The sequence below is a fragment of the Epinephelus lanceolatus genome, chromosome 6 (assembly GCF_041903045.1).
Source record: "Epinephelus lanceolatus isolate andai-2023 chromosome 6, ASM4190304v1, whole genome shotgun sequence".
Lineage (NCBI taxonomy): Eukaryota > Metazoa > Chordata > Actinopteri > Perciformes > Serranidae > Epinephelus > Epinephelus lanceolatus.
In genome coordinates, this window is record NC_135739.1 from 7,750,698 (window position 1) to 7,773,149 (window position 22,452).

The following is a 22,452-nucleotide window of genomic DNA, read 5'->3' on the forward strand; positions in this document are numbered from 1 at the left end:
GGACGAATGGTTAAAATTTTTCCAGGTATATAATTTTACACAGCTAGAAAATTTAAAATTTAACACATGTAAGCATGAAGGTGATTACTGTTAAGGCCCATTTATGCTCCCTTTACGTACGAAAATGTATACGTCTGTTTCAAACGATGTTACCGTCACTGCCCACAGACTTCCATGCATCCGTTGGCATGGATGTTAACCAATATATCCACCAGGAGGCAGCCCACAGTCAAAAGTTTATGACAAACAAACTCAAAAACAAACAGGGCGACTGTGGAGGAGATATTGATAATGTACCTCTTGCATAAAAGACAAAAACAGAGGGACCCCAGTCGGAGGGCGCGAGGGTCGGCCCTGGGAGCGGAGCAGAGCCGGGAGGGCGGGGGGACTCTGCGGAGAGGGAGACCCGAGCCTCGGGAGTATGTGTGGGGCTGGGAGGGCAGGCTCCGCGGAGAGGGAGGCCTCCGTGTTTGAGACGGAGCGGGCGGCAAGAGGTCGGACGCTCCCAGAGAGAGGAGAGGGAGAAATATAACAAAATAAGATGAAATGAGAAAAACCTGTCTCCCTCTTATTTTATTTTCAGCATTTCAGGCGAAAAGTTCCGCCATTGAAGAACGGAGGAGGAGGAGAGAGAGAGAGGCGCAACAGGTAGAAGACGAGAGAGGAGGAATGGCTGCTGCAAGGCTGCGTAGCTCTGGAGATTGGTGGTGTACCTGTGAATGCTGTGCCCCAGTGTCCACAGAAGAGGAATGCCTCTGTTGCAAGGAATGGGACCGGTTGCAGCCTTATTTTCAAGGTCTGGATGTGACCGAGGACGAGACACCTCCACCTGGAGTAACGTTAGTATCCAGCTGGGCTTTATCTAGAGCTCGCGAGATATATTTCAGCCGCACTTTGGAAAGCAGAGCTAAATGGTAAACAAACATGGTACCACACCGGTAAGGTAAGACAACACGTTTACATGTCTTTTTCCATATGTTCTCTGACATTTATCCTAACGATATGAGGGAAAAAAAGCTTGTTTAGTGGACTAACTTTGCACTTGAAGTATGTCCGTTCACTTACGTTTTAACAGACGCTACTATGCGTCCCGACTGTATCTAGGCTAACAGCTAACATGCTAACTATTATTTTTATGTCACTAGTCACTTGAAACAAATTTAGGACGATAGGAGACGGGTTGAAATAAACCGAAATTTCCCTTTAACGTTGAGCATAAATGGACCTTTATATGAAAGAGTGTTAGCCATGACTTAGCTAGCTAACTAGGGATGCTCGATAATATCAGCACATCATTGGTATCAGCCGATATCTGCTTTAATATGAACTATCAAAATTGGAAAACATGCTTTTTCTTATTTTGCACAATGAATGAATATTACATACATTAAAAAGTATTTCACGTCTCCAGAGTATGCATGCATAATATGATGTTAATCCAATGCAATCCAATTAAGTGGGGAAAAAGTGGATATATTGATATCAGTATTGGTTATAAGTCAAATGAGTTGTTACATATCAGCATATCAGATATCAGCAAAAAATCCAATATTGTGCATCCCTTTAGCTAACATTACTGTAGTGGTGGAAGTGTTGACAACATCACATCACTATGGCGAGTAAGATGGCGGCACACATCTTATTTTTGCTGTATTCAGTACAACGACGATACAGGCTTTCTATCTTTTTAACATATCTTCACATTCTTAGCACCATGTTTCAGAGCGAGATACACTCCTACTGTAATCAGGGGTCCCAAACCTTATTAATTAAACATCATATTCAAGGACTTTTTAAGGATTCTTTAAGGCCCATTTGCCTCAAATTCAAAGATACAACCCAGCATAGTCTGAGACACAGATTAAGGTTGATTGAACACTGAGAACTAGCAGGATTTACAGAAGCTTACAGACAACAATTAAAAAGTGAGACTAGAGAGGCTTCAGTGTGTGAACACCTCTATACCGTGCTGCTGTGTTACAGTGATGGCAGACCTATGTGGTCACTCATGGGGGAGGCTGTGGCTCAGAAGAGGCAGAGCTGGTTGTCCACCAGTCGGAAGATTGGTGGTTCAATACCAGACTCCTTCAGCCCGCATGTCAAAGCATCCCTGGGCAAGATGCTGAACCCCAAATTGCTCCCAATTGCTGCTCCATCGGTGGCCACAGAGCAGCAGGCGACACCGTGTATGGTAGCTTGGGCCACCAGTGTGTGAATGGGTGAATGTGACATGTAGTGTAGTAGAAGACTAGAGAGGCTCCATACAAGAGCAGTCCATGTCAATTTCTATTCTTGCACAACATACATAAATTCAAGCACTTTCAAAGACCTGTGTCTATTTCTGTCTGTCTGGCCTTGATGTTTTTCACCTCGAATTTAAAAGCTTTGAAGGTCCATAATTCCCCAGTATAATATTAGCCAGCTTGATGAACTGATGATATTTGTGCACTTACTAAACATGTTTATAGGCTGGTCGATAAAACAGTGGAATTGAATTTAGTCTTTTGATTTTTAGAATGTGTTTAAAAAAGACAAACACTGTTCTTTTACAAAAATGTGCAAAATTATAAAAATGGCATGTATTTATAGTTAACAAAAACTACTGATGCTGGCTCCAGTGACATGCATCTACCGTGGAGAGGAGGTCATGTGGCTCAGACTGTGGCTGTTTGGCGACACCTGGAAGCTGCTTGACATCCTCCTGCATCCATCTTTTTCACCTCATCATTTTATCATATGTCTGCTTTGTAATTTAAGTATGTTGGTCTATGCTGTACACTTGGCATCGATTGCCTATAAATAAAGTTTTTGAATCAGAACCTCAACTTCCCATATATGAGTTAAAAATGACCATCTTACAGGATGAATGGCTGAATGCTTTCTAAGGACCTTCCAGGTCCAATTACCTCAAATTCAAGGACCCAACACTGCACAGTTTGAGACATAGATCAAGGTTAATTACTGTTACAACACTGAGAACTTTTATAATGAGAACTAGCAGGATTTACAGAAGCTTACAGACAATGGAAATTTTAGAGGCTTCAGTGTGTGAACACTTCTATACTGTGCTGCTGTGATACAGTGATGGCAGACCTCTTGCTTTGTCTAACACAACACAGCAAAGCAACATACTATGCCACTACAAGCTAAGCAACAGAGAGAGAATTTATATTCTTGTACAAAATATATTAGTCCAAGCACTTTCAATGACCCTATGTCAGGGGGAGGAACCTGCACCTCCGGGGCCACCTGTGGCTCTTTAGCCCCTCTCCAGTGCTTCCATGTGGCTTTGAAAACAAATACATGCAAATGAATAATATTTATTTATTTATTTACATTTTAATTGTCATTTAGAATTGTTGCCTCCATTGGTAAAAATGCATCGCCTTTATATTGAATAAAAAAACCCCATTTTGTTAAGTAAAACATACGTCTGCAGCCCGGAGCCTTTAACTCTAAATTTTGCTAAACCTCAGTAACAGTGGCTCGTCATGAGTCTCCCTAACTAGCTATGAATTTCAGTTTTTCTGAAAAGAAGTAAAAGTCTTGGAGACAAATTACAAAATTTAATAGCGTGTGGACAGATTAATTTACTTTCACCGCCAACGCTGCAAAGTTAAAGTACCAAATGATCCTAAATAACCCACTGCACGGCAGCCAAACACACATTAATATAAGTAATGTTGATGGGCTAAGTTCGACTATTTAGGCTGTGTTATCTTCATTATAAGTCCAGGTAAATCTTTTATATGGTTGCAGACCCCTGACCTCAGTCTACTTTTGTCTACTTTCAAAAACATTCCAGCCCTTGATTTCTTTTCCTCCTCAGATTCAAAGACTTTGAAGGATTTCAATGACCTGTGGAACTGTGTATATCAATAGCCAGCCTGATCAATATGACGTTTGTGCCTTTATGAAACATACCTATAGGCTGGTCTTACTAATTTTCTTGTATGGAAATACACGTGCGCATATTTATCATTAACAAAAACGACTGATTTTGACTGATACTGCTTCCCATGACATATGCATCGAGGTGAGGAGAGGAGATCATGTTGACTGTGGCTGTCTGCAGACACCTGGATCCATCTTTTTCATACATGTTCACAATCTATGTATCATTCTGTCTCATGGATTGTCTGTATCGTAATTTATGTATGTTGGTCTATTCTGTCCACTCAACATCTATTACACGTCTGCCTGTCCAGGCTGAGGGATCCCTCCTCTGTGGCTCTGGTCAGAGGGTGTCACATGCTGTACAGATTGTAAAGCTCCCCGAGGCAAACTGAGATTTGTGACACTGGGCTTCATAAATAACACTGACTGGACCCGGCAAAGTACGGTGCACGTTATAGAAATCCAAACACTCCGTCTTTACTCGAAGCAGACAATGAGCTGTCACACAAATGTTACAGCGTCTCTAGCACATTACAGAAAGCACAATGATGTCACCTCATAACCTCACTTGCAGAGCAGGTAAAGCAGTTAAAAGCAGCTGTGATGCCTGACCTTGTCAAGTATAATAACCATACTTATAGTGCAATATATGATTCCTGCTGTGAGACATCTGCAAGCATTATAAGGTGACTCCATACAATGCATGATTCTGCATGCACGAATCATGATCTGTGACACATTACTGTTGCATATGTGGCATTGTTATAAGGTGTCACCCAAGTTAATGGTGATATATCTGTTCTACTGGAATTACAAGTGACTCTTGAGACTGACACACACACACACACACACACACACACACACACACCTGCACATGTATCTGATTATAACACCAACTGAACCTGCAGGTCAGTGCATGGTTACACAGGCTGCATTTATCAATAGGCTGCCAATTAAACAGCTGATTGCCATCTGTGACTGTGATGGATTTACAGTCTGCAACTACAGTGGCTGACACACAACAGAATGAGTTACCTCCGATATCCGGCCGCAGCTTCTTATCATATTCTTTCAGTAAATTGTTGAGTATTTCCGTGGCGTCGGTTTCCTGTGATTTAGGAGCCAGCATTTGGTTCACAGTGACATCCTCGTATTCCTCCTCGTACTCGATTGTTAGAGAGCTGTGGAGGTAAAGTGAAGAAGAAGAAGAAGGTGGTTGGAGACAGTCGATGATGCCATGTAGTGATCTGTGCAGACTGCATGGAGACATGATTATTCAGAGTCCTTCACATGAACTTAGAGCTAAAGTTTTCTGCAGGAAACAAACATCAGGTGAGTTGATGTTATAAACACATCTGCTGGAAACAAACGCGCGTCACTTACCAGGTGTGAAGGACAGACACAAGTAAGACATAAGCCAGTAATTTGGAGGACATGTTTCTCGCAGGAGGACAAGTCTTGGTGTGTGCACGGAGACGGCGCGTGTCGGTGTCTGGACGCGATGGTCACAGCTGCTCGGAGGATGAAGCGAGGGAAAAGCTCCTCATAGTTAGTAATCCAGCAGACGTTTCAGTCATTGTTCACGAGGCGTTGTTATATTTAAAAAAAATCCTTCCTCGCGGGCGTTTTCACGCGAAGGAGCAGCTTCTCATTTGGACGGTTGCAGATTGCGGACACTGCTGCTGGTCTCACGCAGGTGCGCACTCTCTGAATGGCTCCTCTGAAAGCCCCTAATTCATCACAAACTCCTCTGTGGGTAAGTCTGCGTCACTCCACTTTCTTAGGGACTACTTTGCACTTTCCATAAGAACTGTTAAACCAGCATAAAAATACTTCTTGTTGAGCTTTTTCTCCACTTTCTTCCTTCCTAATTATTTATGATGTGTGCCAAAAAAATGTTCACTACTAGACAAAGCAGGGCCGTAATCATCTGGTTCACATTAGGGGGGGCATTTTCAGTCACCCAGCCCTCCAGGGCGTCCACGAAGGAGCCTCCCAGAAAAAATGTAAAGAAACTTAACTTAAGTGATCATTTTAGAGCATTTTGATACAAGAATCTAAGATTTGGGTTAGATTAGACCACTGACAGGATTGCATTGTTGCATTGTTCTGCTGGGAAACCTTTGGTTCTGGCATTTATGTGGATACCACCTGACATGTTCCACCCACTCAAACACCGTTGCAGACCAAGTACCCCCCCTCATGGCAACAGTACTCCCCAATGGCAGTGGCCCCCCAGCAGGATAATGCGCCATGCCACACTGCAAACACTGTTTAGAAATGGCCTGTGCAGCGTGACAAAAAGCTCAAGGTGTCGACCTGGCTTCTAAATTTCCCAGGTCCCAATCTGCTCAAGGATTCTTGTGATGTGCCGGTACCCCAGATGTACCCTAATCCAAGGTGGGGCCTCCTTGGATCAGACTTGGCTCTGACCTGTGGAGGCATGGACACAGGATCTCTGGGAGTGTCCTGCGGTGTCTGGCACCAGTGTGTTGGCAGCAGATCCATTTAGTCCAGTGGGTTGTGAGGTGGGTTAATGGCACGTGCCACAGATGCTCATTCAGATTGGGATCTGGGGAATTTGGAGGCCAGGTTGACACTTTGAGGTCTTTGTCACATTCCTTGGGCCATTCCTGAGCCGTGTTTGCAGTGTGGCATGGTGCATTATCCTGCTGGGGGGCCACTGCCATTGGGGAGTACTGTTGCCATGAGGGGGGGTACTTGGTCTGCAATGGTGTTTGAGTGGGTGGAACATGTCAGGTGGTATCCACATGAATGCCAGAACCAAAGGTTTCCCAGCAGAACAATACATTGGAACAAAATAATCAAAGTTATTCACTTCAGCTGTCAGTGCTTTGAATGTTCTGGCTGATCAGTGTATGATATTTAATGACTTTTTATGACCATTTTCATATCTTTTATGACATACTAACACCTCTTCCTAATTGGACACGATGCAAATGAGCAAACATCAGTGTTTCAGTGCTCCCCTAACCTGCTCTATTCGTTACTGAACAGGCTAATTGTCAATGGTTTGCACATTGGCTCTATTTTAATGAAGCTTTGGTAGGGCTGCCCCCTAATAGTCAACCAAACATTAGTCAACCAGAAAGGTCATTAGTTGCCAAGATTTCATTGGTCGCTCAGTCGCACAAAAAAAACAATGAAAAAACAAACAAACACACGTGAAACTCTATTAGGAGCTGCACCTTGTCAAAATAAATCCAAACCTATATGACTGGACCATGTGGGAATTTAATTTGAAAGGACAGACACAGGAAGTGTCCACACTCAGCAGTCAGACAGGAGTCACGGTACAAATCAATCACAGCCAACAGATATCTTTCCCTTCTTCTGTAAATATTCAGTCTGATAAACACGGAAAAGTTGATCATGTTAGTGCAGGGCTACCCAGAGCTTTACATCTCTCCCAGAGACGATAGACTTACACACTTATAAACAGCATCTGGAAGAAGCTCTGCACTCAGGATTCCAGGTAAATAGGCTATGAAAGGATGCGTGTGAGGGTTGCTTAGCAACCTCAGATGCAACCGGCAGCTGCGCTCTTGAAAGCTGGCGCAAAAATGGCACAAGAGTAGTACCCAGCACCTAATGGCCCTAAATGACAACTATTGGTCGACTAGAAAAATTCTTAGTCTGGAGCAGCTTTGGGCACGTCTAATTTATTTTCAGAGCAACAGAAAGCCTTCTTGAGTGTTCTTGTCACTTGTGGTATTTCTGGACACTCTTTTGTGCTCCTTCTGCCAGAGTTCACTCTCTCGTTGTATGCAAAGGCCCAGACACGACAAACCAACTTTAGAGGACTAATTGCAATGAAGGCTCCCTGCTGTGTTGCCTGACATGGATGTGTCTCAGTCAAAAAGTTACACTTGAACACATCACAAAGACTACAGCCAACAGCCAACCAGCACATACGTTCTGCACCTGTGTGAGACGAAATAAGTCTCCACACCAGCAGACGCCAATCACATTTGCCATTCAAAAAGGGAAAACAGAAGACCACCTTCACGCTAATTAGCCAGTGAGCACATCACCAACACAATCTAATGTTGAAAGAACAGAGCATATTTACCGCGCACCAGTGAACAACACCACAAACCATCAGGAAGAGTTTGTGCTCAAGAGCTTGTGGCTAAAGAAAAACATTCTTACATTTTATAACATGTTTGTTTTGGTCTCACTCTCTCTTGACTTTAGCTCTTTGTTTACTTTCCTCACTTCAGTTTCTCTTCTTGTTTGCTGAGCCGAACTGCCAATCAGAGTCATTTCATTCACCGACAGGCTCCGCCGTCACAGACACCGATTCATAGTCGCTTTTCATAGAATAGGAGGGGCATATTTTAGCATATTTGAATATTGGGGGCGAGAGTGTAACCCCCAATATGCCAGTAATATTAATTACATTGTAGTTACCAGTATTTGGAAGTCTTTCATGGTGAAAGAACAATGTCATGGTAAATACGCTTCTTTACTTATTATTATTTTTAAAGTGTTGTTATTCCGGTCATATCTTTTATTAATTTATCCATTTCTGTATTTTGGTGATGCACCTGCAGTCTGAGCAGGTAAAGTAGTCTCTTTGGAGCTCTTGCCTGTATCCTAAATTCCTGCTTCTCCCAAACCACACAACACGTGTATATAAGGGAGGCTTTCTGGTAGAATCTTAAGTCTAAAGCCCAGTTCAGACCAAAGATTCGTGACGAGACAAGTTCAAACAGGCAACTTGCGATGTGCCGTTCTGCAACGTTCTTAAAACCTGCCAGTTCAGACCAATGCAACTAAATGAGATGGTGTATCATCTGTATGCAACAACTCTCTGTACTTTCGTTGTGGTTTCCAGCTTTAAAAGCTCATTTTGTGTCTGAATATAATATAGTTTGTCAATGAGATTGTGTGACTGTTGGGGGGCGTAAGCACATACAGCAAGCAGCAGACACCAGCACATTGTGAGGACAGAAACAGATAGCTATGGGGACAGATGACTTGCCGCATGTTCTAAAACCAGCCGCCGGCAAATTGACCAGCTGAGTTCAGCCGGCTTACGTCAAGCTCAGATCAGTCAGATCACGCTGGTGCAACTTTTCTCTGCAACGTTCTAAAACAGTTTAGTCTTGTCTCGAATCTTTGGTCTGAGCTAGCCTTTTAAAGACAAGCCAATATAACCCTGATGACATCACTATGACATCAGCAGGGTTATTTTTTTAAAGCTCTCTCCAGAACCGGTAAACTGAATTTCATGTGTGTGTAAAAATCTGTTGATTTCTTCTTTAAATAAAAGCTCTTCTATCTGTAGCACATGCTCCAGAGAGACAGAAATACAATGAGTCTTCTATTGAATAAAAGGCCAGAAATAACAGAAATGACCACATGCTGTATGAAAGCACACCCTCTGTCAGTATAATGAAATATGAAGTGGTTTCCTCTCAGCGGTCTTTATAAAAGGGTCAATCAGAGGTTTTCCTCAGAGAATAGAGGACTGCCCCTTGGAGCTTCTTGGCTATCATTTGAAATGAATCTCTGGCTGAGCCTCAATGAAGCTTTGTGTGCAACAAGAACAAAATAGTGATTTCCCCCCCTCTGTCGGCCTCTTGTGTTTTAGCTCTGACACAAACAAAAGACTCTTGAAGGGTAGAAATTAACTGCTGAGATAAATAATCCCTTGATGACACTCAGATACCACAGTACCTCATAAATATAGTTTCATTTTGTTCTGATGGCACCAAATAATGTGAATCATGTCTTCGCAGCATCGAAGGAAGATTAATAACAGATTCTCTTTCACTTATACCAAAACAGAAACCTCTTCCTGGCAGAGAACACAGGCACAGCCACAGAAGCACCAAGAGACTTGCATGGCTGTACGCAGCTACAATATGTTGTTTAACAGACAGTGTGATCCTCTGACATCGATCGTGTCTGCAGCCCTGCTGCTGCTGGAGCTGCCTGCTGTCCTCCTCTGCTGGTTAAAAGGGGAAGTGCAGATGCTGGAAAGATCAGTTTGACAGTGCAGAGTGCGCAGTGATGGAGAGAGTACTCAGGTAGTGATGCAGAATGATAATGGCATGTCATCAGTGTTAGCTGATACTAGCTTTAAAATCAGAATCAGTCAACATGCTTTCAATTTTCACAATGTGAACGTGAGTATTGTATTTCATGTTTCTGTCTGCTGGTGGGCCATGACATCACATATCATATTACGCATGCCTAATATGATGTTACTGTAATTCCACTACAGAAGAGACTTGAGGCTGACTCAAATTAGGTTGGGGAAGAAAGTGGATATATTGATGTCAGTTATTGGTCAAATGATTTGTTAGACTTGTTGCAGACTGGCATCTGGACTTTATACACCTTCTGCAATTATAATTCATAATTATTTATTGGGGGCAATTATTCAACAAAACAAGGAAGACGTGGCATTTGACATGAAAAAAATCAGATCTAGGAACTCATGTTGGTTCAAAGATTATATTTTGCGGGTTATTTTAACTCACTGTGATGCAGAGAGGGACCAGTCCCATAACAGCCTGACCACCGCAGTTGGTGAGTGTGAAGCAACAAGGTTAGAACCCAAATCCAGAAGAAGTCAGGGTACAGTTCAGGTTCTGGTGGCTCCAAAGCAAAAGTACAAAGCAGACAGGAACTGACGAGGGAATGAGCAGTAACAGCCTGTTATGTACTGCAGGGCAGATGAGGGAGAGTGGAAACAGGTGTGGGAGTCAGGTGACTGGAGCAGGTGGACAAGTCTGAGGGCATCTGGTGGACGGGTAGAGAACGACAATGAATGGGTCTGATGAAGGAGGAAGTGGCTGGAGGGAGCGACAGAGAGGCAGAATGTGGCATCACATGTTCATTCCTTAGAATACAGACACCTTATTCTGGCAGAAGTTGCAGCTCTTACAAAGTGCACAGATAACTGACGCAGTGTCACAATCTTGGTGAAGATAAGATGGATAGATGCGTAACTTCATTTGACACAAGTGTTTGCTACATGAGATTTTAGGACCAAAACTAGAGGAATAAGACTTTTTTTTGTAAATATAAAAGTTCTGTTCGCAGCATCATCTCCAGAACATTTGGGTAACATTTGTTGTCATGCAACATTTAGAATTTATGGAGAGCTACAACCCTTACAGGTTTCCTTCTGACCTTTCACACGGCTTCTTTATGAACTCTGCATCAGTGCACAGAGACCACAGATCCGCACAGTAAATGTCTCACCGATAGTTTACCGTGACATTTCTTAAAGTTGTTGTAATCTCTGCATACATGACAAACTGTGTGAGTGTTCATCCGACCACCTGTTTAAAATCCACGTTATTGTAGCGTTCCTGCACAGAGTGCATTGACTGGGAAGGGAACAATGTTATGTTGGTGAGATTAAAGGTCACACAGATAATGTCAGCAATAGCAAAATGGCTCAGAATGTAAAAGAAATACTGGTGTGAGAAGACGTTTGGCTCCAAACTTTGGGTTTTGTTAATTAAAAACACGATCATGCTGAATGATCTGCTTCAACCTCCATCTTTAAACTCTGTTTTATAGTCTTGTTTTGGTCTAATGTCCTTTCTTGTTTTCAACCTCACTTTTACGACGCTTGCCTTTATTTATGTATTTTATATTGCTTCCTGTTTTATTACTTTGCTGTCAAATTTCTGTTTTCATCCTTTGTCTGGCACTTTCACTGAGGTTTAAAAGTTCTACATTAATTTAAAAAGGCTTTTATTACCTGCGTGCAACTGCAGGGTTTGATTCAAGGTGACCTAATGATTTTTAGAAAAAATATAAATCACTGCCTGAGACTGTGTGTCGTGTAGAGTTCGTGGAGATATAAGGTCGGTAACATACACACATTATGATTCATCTCTGTGCCCCTGTATGTACGTATATTCACACTCAGTTACAGCAGAGAGAGCTGGCTCAGCAGTCCAGAAATCAAATGACATCAGTGAGCTACATGCATGAGCTGCAGGTAGTTTATATGCTGATGAAGAAGCTGCAGTAAATGTCTGAACATAAGGTACAGTGAGTGTCCTCTCATCCCTACTGACTAAGCAGTTCTGTGGACGTTTCATAGATAGTTCCCATAATGAATTGTGCCTTATATTAGAAATGCCTATACATACCGCCACAAGGTTTTTACTCCCAACACTTTCCCAGTTCTGCAGTTGGCCCGGAGCCGCAGCCTCGGTTAGTGTGACCAGACGTCCCAGTTTTGTAGGTACAGTCACCGTTGTTGGTGTTCTTTCACCTATCGGAGCTATCCCCGGATATGTCCATGTTTTTAACTGCAGGAATGCCAACTCTCAACTGACTGTGAGACTCATGTCACTGACATTTTTCACACGCCCTCAAACCACATGTCCATGGGCGGACTGTGAGATGATAGGTCCCTGGGCACAGATACGCAAAAGGCCCCACCACCTCTCCTACACAGGAGCAAGACACACAGACTTTGTGGTAGTTTGGGCTTTATTATGAGTAGTAGTAGTAGTAGTTCTGTTAGTCGTTACAGTATTAGCATTTAAAATCTCTTTTTATTGACTATGAATTTTTTGTGGTTTTGTGTCTTTCTGTGGTAAATTTTGTATGTGATTATTTTGGGTCTCTTTGCTGTTGGTTTGCATCTCTTTAGCCCTATTCGGACAGGATTAGTTTTACATAGGTACGTGGGATAAAGTAATAATTACCAGAGATTTTAGTCCCGTCCGAATGTGCCATGTCAGTAATCATTACCGCACAATGACAGTAAAGACTACCGCGACTTTTACCTTCTGTAAAAGGGTCCCGGACAATTACCTCAGGTAATACTAATCCTGTGCGAATAGACCAGCAGTAAATATGTGTGTTAGGGCTGTCAAAAAAAATAAAAGCTAGAAATATATTCGAATATATATATATTTTTTAAGTTCGAACCTAAATTTGATAATTCGAATATCATCTTCATCTTCTAACCGCTTCATCCTCTTGAGGGTCGCGGGGGGGCTGGAGCCTATCCCAGCTGACATCGGGCGAGAGGCAGGGTACACCCTGGACAGGTCGCCAGACTATCACAGGGCTGACACACAGAGACAGACAACCATTCACACCTATGGACAATTTAGAGTTACCAATTAACCTAGTCCCCAATCTGCATGTCTTTGGACTGTGGGAGGAAGCCGGAGTGCCCGGAGAGAACCCACGCTGACATGGGGAGAACATGCAAACTCCGCACAGAAGGGCTCCCACACCCGGGATCGAACCGGCAACCCTGTTGCTGTGAGGCGACAGTGCTAACCACCACACCACCGTGCCGCCCAATTCGAATATCATTAATAATTAATTAATACTATCAATAATGTTGTATATCACGGCGAATCCCATTCGGGACGCAGCGGGAGGAAGAGGCGCCGACGGAGGAGCCCGCTGCGCCAACACCACCCACTGCGCTGTCCGCGATGTGTGACCTGTTCGGGGAGACATACAGGGAGAGTATTGCACCTGCTGCCTCCCCGCCTACCCTTTTTGAAGAAGAGATGAAACGTTACCAGAATGAGACACCACTACGAGCCGACCAGGATCCACTCTTGTGGTGGAAAACTACGCATTGAAGTATCCAAACATGGACAGCAAAGCCGAAGTTGGTCATACCTGGCACTTCAGTGAGGTCAGAACGGGTGTTTTCATCTGAGTGTCACGTTCATATATATATATATATGTATGAACATGTACATATTTTTTGTAAAAATAAATAATAATAATAATAATAATAATAATAAATTCTAATATTATTCGAAGTCTACTAAATTAATTTGACAATATTTGAACTCAATTTCATGGTGCTTTTGACAGTCCTATCATACGCACATGACGGCAGGAGGGGATGGCAGTGCGTGAATGGATTTACCCCTCCCACTTGTGGTAGTTTTACTGATATTTATTATCCCGTGCGAATTGGTCATTAATATTACTGACGTCCTGTGGTAAAGTGACATTACCCCACGTGCCCATGTAAAACTAATCCTGTCCGAATAGTGCTTTTGAGTCTCTTCCTGCATGTAGTTGTAGCCTCCTCCATGCTACATATTACAATATTTAAAATAGAATAGAATACAAACAATAAATAAGGCAAACATCTGTCTTTTCTGTGCGCATAGAAAAAGAAAAATAATAAAATTCTTTCTGAGAGTCGAATTAGAAGATTGATACCACACTTGTATGATTAATGGGGCAATGAAATATAAAGATATATATAAAGATGCACAAAAGGAGGAAACATAAAGGAAATATAGCAAATACAAGCTCTCCAAGACTGTCAACATTGCAGGGAAGGTGACTGGCAAGTCACAGAAACAGCTCAGCAATATATTTGACAGTGTCGTACGCAGGAAGGCCAAACATATAATTGCAGATGCCTCACATCCATTACCCTCAGAGTTTGAGCTGCTCCCATCTGGGCGTTGATTTAGGGTCCCAAGAACCAGTTGGAACATATATAAGAGGTCGTTCATTCTCTATGCCCTACAGGCAGTGAACACAGAATGACAGAAAAATACTTGAAATTTGACCAAAAATAAACCGTTTGCACAAACTAACCAGCATGAATGACAAGATAAATAAAGAACAGGTCCCTTAATGTTCTGAGTAGAGCACACAACTCCTTTAAATTCATTCAAAATCTGACCAGGAAAATTGAGAAATTCAGTTTTGTAATGAAAAACAATGTCTTTTAGCCTTTTTAGCATCAACCTGCCATGACATCAGTTTGTCATGTATAAAATGTGTATATAAAGGTCAGCAAGGAAGAGCACATCCTGACAGCATGGAGTGTGTTTTGATATCACTGTGCAGGATGAGAGAGGACCGTCCTCCCCACCAGCCTATACTGTGGCCCATCTTTGCCTCTCAAGCTATATACTATGATTGATGTCATTTGGTGCCATCAGTGACAGCTTAATTTGGTGTAGAGTATGGGTCAGCTGAATGGAAAAAGCAACTTAAATGGAGCTAAATCCTTGACAAACAGATGTGAGCCAGATGTTACCGCCACAGAGACCCCCAAGATGGATTTACCAGCTCACCAACTGCAGAGGCTGCATGATGGGGATGTGGATGTGCATGGCAGCGTATAATCAAAGGAGAGGCAGCACATGCAGACCGTTGTTCCATCAAGCAAGATTAAGGCAGCGTTTTATCACGTTGACTGCATAAATGCATCTAAATATATACATAGATTACATTCATACACCACTGAATGATACTGTATCTTTCTGTATGTTAATCTGGAATCTCCTCAGAGAGACGTAAATGTCATGACACAACTGACGTGCTGTAGAATAAAGAGACTCAAAACACAGGATTGGACGTATGAGGGTTTACTTGTGAGAAAGCAAAAGAATTAGTAAGTCAAGACAATTTATTCTGTCTGACAAACAAGCAGTATCAGCTGACACACCTCACCACACAGATTTCCAATACACATTAAGAGGTGTTTCCCGTCACTTAAAGGATAACTTTGGTATTTTTCAACCTGGGCCCTATTTCCCCATGTGTATGTGTGTGTATGATTCATAGGTACAACTCGTTTTAAAATTGGTTCAGTATTGAGGGAGGCAGATGCAGCCGGCAGCCGCAAGGTAGATATGGGGGCAAATGCGTCCCGTATAAGTTTGTGCATTGAAAGTGCTTTTTTTTCGCCACTGACCAGTTCAGATCGCCAGTGCTATCACTTTTAATGCACAACCTTATACGGGATGCATTTGACCCCATATCTACCTCGCGGCTCCCGGCTGCATCCTCCTCCCTCAATACTGAACCAATTTTAAAACGAGTTGTACCTATGAATCATACGCACACATACACATGGGGAAATAGGGCCCAGGTTGAAAAATACCAAAGTTATCGTTTAAGCTACTGTTTTCCTCTTATACAGACAACCAGCTTCAAGAACAATTGCTTCTCCTCACATAACCAAATTTGGCCAGAATCATGCCAGAACATTTAGCTCGAGTCACATCTGGATAATAAGTTTATGTCACGCACAATGTATATTCCCCCCTCTTTAACAATGTAAACAATTAACTATTAGCCAATGCAAGTGAAGGCAACAACCCAACAAACTTTCACCCTCTTCAGTTAACATTTGTTTAAATTTGTTTAACATGCATTTAGAATTTGTTTAGTATCAGTTTCGCATCCGTTTAGCGTCGGTGCAGCATTTGTTGTCTGTTGGGAAGTTCCTCCACGGCCCCTTAATATCCTACATGAAATTTTTTGTTGTAATTCTATCTATGGGCGAACATGTTTTCCACTTGCACTGATTCTAACAGATTATATAGGTAACATAGGTTATTCAAAACAAAGTTAGAAATGTAAGCACAACAAAACATCTTCAAAGTTAGCACTTGTTAGCCTCGTGCAGTTATGTCTAATTCAAAACATGAAATGTAAGTATGCATATGAATGCAAGCATAAATTTAAAATACAACTCCTTTTGTTGAATATATAGTGTACGTGACCCTACATAAACTTTTTATCCTGACGTGACTTGAGCTAAATGATTCTGGCCAAATTTTGTCATGTGAGAAGAAGCTATTGTTCTCGGAACTGGTTGTCTGAATAACAGGAAAACAGTAGCTTAAGTGACAGGAAACACCTTTTCATGTGTACTGGAAAGCTGTGGGTGTGTCAGTTGATACTGCTTGTTTGTCAGACACTATAAATTCTCATGATGTACTAATTCTTTGGCTTTCTTGCGCGTAAACTCCTCAAATGTCCAATCCTGTGTTTTTAGCCTCTTTATTACACAATACACAGAGGCTTTTCACGTTTCATTATCACTGAGCTATTTGACCAATAACAGCAGACTGATGGAGTCAGTGAAGCTTTATTTGGAATCAGGTATGCATAACAATTAATAAAGGAAAAACTTTTCATAGTGGCCCAGACCCTTACATTGGTCAACTGCACAGGTCTTTTACAAAGGTAAATAAATAAATTAAATTAAACAAATACATGAAACATGGTCAGAGAGCACTGTGCTTCCAGAGAGGGAGGGGATGAGCTAAATTGAATCAGAGTATAGCCATATATAGAAAAGACTATTGCCAAAAGGATACAATCTGGATAAAAAGACATCAACAAAATGAAAGTCAAATTATCTCATATTACCATAAACAGAAGTCTTTAATTATATGAGCATTATTTATTGCTTCAGATATTTGCATTTAAAGAACAGCCTGTACCTAAAATTCACTTAAATGTAATAATACAATACAACTGGTGTGCTCCATTAACTTATTAAATAGAGGCAGGCCACACAGAAGGCTTAAAGTCACATGATAACATTCATATTTCAGTCCTTCACCCAAACAGACGATAGGCTCAAACTCTAAGTGTTCAAACTGTAAAGACTGCGACACACACTCTGCTGAAGTGAGTGCAGTGCATGCAACTTCTGAAGTATCACGGAAAAAGCTGTGTTCAGGTGAGGTGGAGTTATTTCATTCAATACACTTATTTGCTTTCTTGCTGAAAGTTGGACGAAAAAGACTGATACAACTCTCGTGTCTGTACGCTGTATATGAAGCTGGAGCCAGGGGACCATTAGCTTAGCTTAGCATAAAGACGCCTCGTTTCCACTTACCTATGTGACTGGTGTTCGTAGATCTGTAAATATACCTAAATATGTCTGTTTTTCACCATCCAGTAGTTTGGAATATATGCTTGAAACATTACTGGGACAGAAACAGGACTTGCCAGGTACGTGGCATGTGAAATATTTAGTTATAAAGTGTAAACCCCTTCTTTCCAGCACCTGTAAAGGTCATAAAGCAACTGATGTTGTACCTTCGGCATAGGCTCTATGGCGTACATTGTGCTGTGGCCTGATGCACATCCCTAGAAAAGTAACTAGCCTACACGTTGCAGCGACGCAGACTTCCTGTTTATTTCTGTAAGCTGAAACCCTTTCCCTTCGTGGAAACAAAGCTTTTATTTATTAAATTTATTTCACAGATAAGAGACAATAAATTGTAAAGACAAAAAAAGCCCCCACAAAATAGCATTTTAAATCTTGTTTGTGATTTATTCCGACATCATCTGAGTAGAAGAAAACTACTAACTATGCAATGTAAAATTTCATTGGCTTATGCTAATAGAGTTAGCATGTTGTATATGTGGGGAAAACTTGTTTTGTAAATAACAACTGTTTAGTCTGTGAACCTTGCAATTTATAATGGAGCCGAATTTTGTCCTTTCATTAAATATTGTCTCTATTAACCCTTTGAAACCTGAGCAATTGGCTTGATTTCTTTAAAAACACAGGAAGAAGGCAATAAGCAACAAAAGAAGAAATTACCCAGAAATTTTTCAAGAAGAAAAAGATGGTAATGACCTAGAAAAAGTGCTTAAAATTATTTTTTTAAAAAATGTAACATAATTTTAAAATTTAATAATAATAATTATAAGAAATCGCACCAATTTACTCAGGGTTCATAGGTTTAAATACTTGCGAAAGGTGTCTGAAAGCAGCAAAGGAAAAGTGATGTCGCTCAACGTTTCAAAGGGTTAAGCCATGTTTATGTGTGTTATAGGCATTTTAGTTGAATCAATCAAACTTTACTGCACTTCACAGAAACCCCAGCACCGCCAAGTGTTTTGGAGGTGTAAAACCGAAATGTTAAAACAAGCTTTTTAAATCTAATTTCAAGTGTAAAGTTGACACAAAGTTGTAAGTAGTTGTAACTTTCTGAAGTTGCACCACCTCTACTTTATTATTAAAATGTTATTAGAGAGACTGATATTTCATGTGCACCATTTTGGTAAAATGAAGGAGAAAAGCAAAAAAAAGAAAGAAAGAAAGAAAGTAAATTATACTGTTACTCCTGATAGAAATACCAAACACATTTCCATCTGGCTGTTCTCTTGTTTCTCTTTCCCACGACAACACTTAATAAGGAACATACTTCTCATTCTCTACATTGTGAATTAATGCTATGTTTTAACACACAGCTGGTACAACAACTTGCTTGAGTCTCATCACTGGCTTTGTATGCATTCAACAAATAAGATGCAACACGCTTACGAGTGAGTTTTTAAGGAGCTGGTAAGGTGATTTCTAGTCTTTGAACAAAGCCAAGTCAGCCATTATCCTGTTTCCACCTTTATGCTAAGCTAAACTAATACCATCTGGCTGTAGCTTCATATTTGGTGTACAGACTCATCAAAGACGCAAATAAGTATATTTCCCCAAAAAGTATTCCTTTAATAGAATTAGCTGTCTTCAAGCTATACTATGCTAACCTGTTGCTGGTGTTAGCGTCACATTTACTGTACAGACATGAGAGTGATATGAATCCTTTCATCTGACTCTCTGTAAGAAAGCAGATTTCCCAAAATGTCAAACTTTCCCTTTAAGATTTAGCTCAATGAACTTGATGAAAACTTTGTATTAATATTCAATCTCATGTTTTTGCCTGACGTCCTAAAAATAACAAATCATGATTTAAAAATGACAGTGGTCAAAATTGTGACTGTCTGTCTCTCCGATCAGCCCGACAACCCAATGAGCTCAAGTCAGTCTCTTAACTGTTACTCAAAAAAAGTGATCCTGCTCAAAGCATCCAAATATTTATCAAGAATATTTGCGAGTTATCATCAAAGCTTATAGAAACAACAAACTGATCTAAAAAAACCAATATGTTTTAAAAAAGCATCGTATATTCTGTCAAAATTGCTAAAGCTCAAGCTATTCTGCTCATTTCTCAAGATCCAGTCAATGAAGCACTAGACTAGAGTAACACTGTGCTGCTGTATATGCATAACATAGAAGCTAACTTTACTGGCTTAGTGGTACTTTTCTAAAAGCAGGGCATATATACATGTTTTTAAACTACGACCATACGTACGTACATACAGGATTCTCAACATGGTGACCTGGAAACAGAAGCTGCCACTTTCACTTTAGCTTGAATTCTGTCCCCGTTGGAAAATTATATTCATGAAAAACTGGTCATTTAAAATTAGCCTGCCCTAAGTCCTGTGCTCCAGCAACAGTTGAGCAGGCTTGGAACCTGACAGAACTTCCGTAAACATTCCCGTTTACTGTGATATATAGATCAGGCTTCCAGGAACGCTGCTCAGCCTTGCAGCCATTTTTGTCCCAGTGGCCACTTGCGGTATTACATCGAAAAAATTTCCTGTGGCCCAGAAAGCATCAAACTGCAAACAAGGTCAATTCCAACTTTTTCTATTGTGAATTTTGATCCATAGAGATTTTATGTTTGTAAAACTTTCCTCAAGCCAAGAAAAGCTGTGATGTCATCAAAGATTTTAGTAAATTGCGGGCTAACTAGCTAATGTATAGCTACATCAAGAGGAGTTACGCCATGATCACACTAGACGTGGAACCACCCTAATTTTTTAATTGTCGTGGTTCTGCTGGTCTCTCTCTTTTAAGACACAGCTGACGAATATGTGGAGGCATGGGATGTGTATTCTGTCATTTATCACATTTCATTTATATCATATCCAATGCACACGTTGTATCATTTGAAGCACATTTCCAGTGTGTTTTCTTACCAGATTTGGTCGCAGCTTGCGGGAAAAATAGACCAGGTGCTTAAACTATCACTGCAGATCGTGACCCGGCCACGGAGATTGGCACCACGCTGCGTCCAGTGTGAACGGCCTCAAGTAGGCAGCGCTCTACGAAAATTGGTGTGCTTCAAGGTGTTTTGCGTGTAGTGTTAGCCTAATGTCACATTAACAACGTTAGCCAGGTTCGCTTCCTCATTGTCTTCTGTAATAACGTTGTAGATTTGGAAAACGAGAGATCGATTGGTTGCTGACATAATTTATCGTTAGCCAGAAAACCTTAAGGCTAATGTTATCTCTGTAAGGACCTGCTGCCCCAAAGTAACTAACATAACTTTATACACTAAAGAGAGACTATCATTATGTCAGCACCATGGTGTGTATTCAGTAATAAATACAGAGAGTACTTCAGTGATCCCCAGAATAGGAAAAGGAGACACATACCCAGCCATAGTCTTGTTAACCCCGGTCTCTACTTCCTCAGTTCTTGATTCGCGTCGTTTTGTTCATAAACATTAACGTGGAGAAAATGTCCTTCCATCATATACTGTAGTCTTTGCTGTTGGCTTCTTGAAGCTATATGTCCAGATGCCCAGAAACTCTAATAAAGACTGCGGCTCCCAGCTAAGCAGAACCAGCATCTCCATGTTTCTTTTTGTCAAGCTCGTCTGCAGTGGCAATCGTAACTAAAGGGGGCGGGACTTAGGTCAGGTCAATTGAGAGAAAAAATAAGATCCAAAACAGAACATGATTCAGAGAAGGTTGTGAATCTGGCTTCTAAAAAAGTAACTGCGGGAGATTTCAGTGCATTCATCATGAGTTATCACACTCTGAAGGCAACACATTTAGCATGGCTATTCATCTGCTTTTAACAAGGAAGCAAAGTTCCATGTGCCTGGGCCCGGCCTCGCGTACCTGGACCTCCGGCCCATTTGTACAAAGTAAGAGTCACAAAGGTAAAAGCCGCTTTAGAGTAATGACACTGTAAAAATGTTTTGCATAGCATTTGGCCTTGCTGCACTGTACCATCGTCTACTGTTGGAACAAATATAAATGCCAAATGCTAAAATGTTAAAGTATCAGAATCTAGCAGAAACTACTCACTGACTGGAGGTCTAAAATGATATAAACTGAAAACTCGTGTAATTTACATGTACAAACTCAAGGCAACATTTTTCTGAAGCGACAGACATGCAGTGTGATCCAATGAGCTAAAAAAACACATCTATGATACAAGGACTAAGTGCTTGGCATTGATTTTGATTGCGTTCCAGTGATGAAATCCTGAAGTGGTCATCAGGAGGATAAATGATCCTGATCGCAGAGCTTAAACTGCTCCTTTGATCACTGGTTCCCTATTGAGATACGTGGCCCAGTACACCAGGTTAAAAGTCCCAAACAACACCGGGAACACTATTCTGGACATCTTGTCGATCTTGCTCACGCTGTTGTAAGTCTTTTTGGGGTCCGGGGCCTTGGATTCAGAGGGTTTGAGCTGAACAGCCGTGCTGTTTGAAATAGTAGAGATGGATGCGTCCTTGGTGAGGTTGGTTGTGTAATTCACACCAGCCGAGCAGGTGTTGTTTGGCTTTTTAGACAGAGCCAAAGGGTCCTTCTTCTGTGGAGAGAAAGAAACACATTGATTGAGTGTACACACAATTATGCCCAAACAAAAGTGCTGCTCATTCATCGAACATAATAAAACAAGGAGTTAATAACACAGGCACACACAAGAACACAAAGAGGAGAAGAAAAGATGGCCAGTGGAGGCTGAAAGTGGGGATCAATGTCCTTGGGCAGTAATGAGCTGGCACTGTGCCACAACACCGGCCGACTGAACTGCGAATTTATTGATCCACCATTTCTGAACTTCTTCTTCTTGCCTAATTCATCTCTTACTTATTATCATGTGTGACACGGACTTCACTTTGCTCCCTTTCCACACCAACCTCATCAAAC

General features: G+C 41.3%; 2 protein-coding genes across 6 annotated transcripts in view; both read right to left on the reverse strand.

The window, feature by feature from the left end:
* Positions 1 to 10,550, reverse strand: part of gabrg3 (gamma-aminobutyric acid type A receptor subunit gamma3) — a 126,111-nt gene extending 115,561 nt beyond the window's left edge. Inside the window, exons 1-2 of one of the 2 annotated variants that reach the window (XM_033621203.2) lie at positions 10,413 to 10,550; positions 4,933 to 5,078 (exon numbers count right to left, since the gene is read on the reverse strand). In XM_033621203.2, coding sequence (XP_033477094.1) covers positions 4,933 to 5,026 — 94 coding nt within the window. In that variant the 5' untranslated portion in view covers positions 5,027 to 5,078; positions 10,413 to 10,550. Of the gene's footprint in view, positions 1 to 4,932; positions 5,079 to 5,280; positions 5,608 to 10,412 lie in introns of those variants that run through there. The other variant, XM_033621202.2, reaches the window with a different exon arrangement.
* A 6,214-nt stretch (positions 10,551 to 16,764) lies between these two features.
* Positions 16,765 to 22,452, reverse strand: part of gabra5 (gamma-aminobutyric acid type A receptor subunit alpha5) — a 57,909-nt gene continuing 52,221 nt past the window's right edge. For all 4 annotated transcript variants that reach the window (XM_078168561.1, XM_078168562.1, XM_033621443.2 and 1 more), the window contains one exon: positions 16,765 to 22,111. In XM_078168561.1, the coding sequence (XP_078024687.1) occupies positions 21,821 to 22,111 (291 nt within the window). In that variant the 3' untranslated portion in view covers positions 16,765 to 21,820. The remainder of the gene's footprint in view (positions 22,112 to 22,452) is intronic.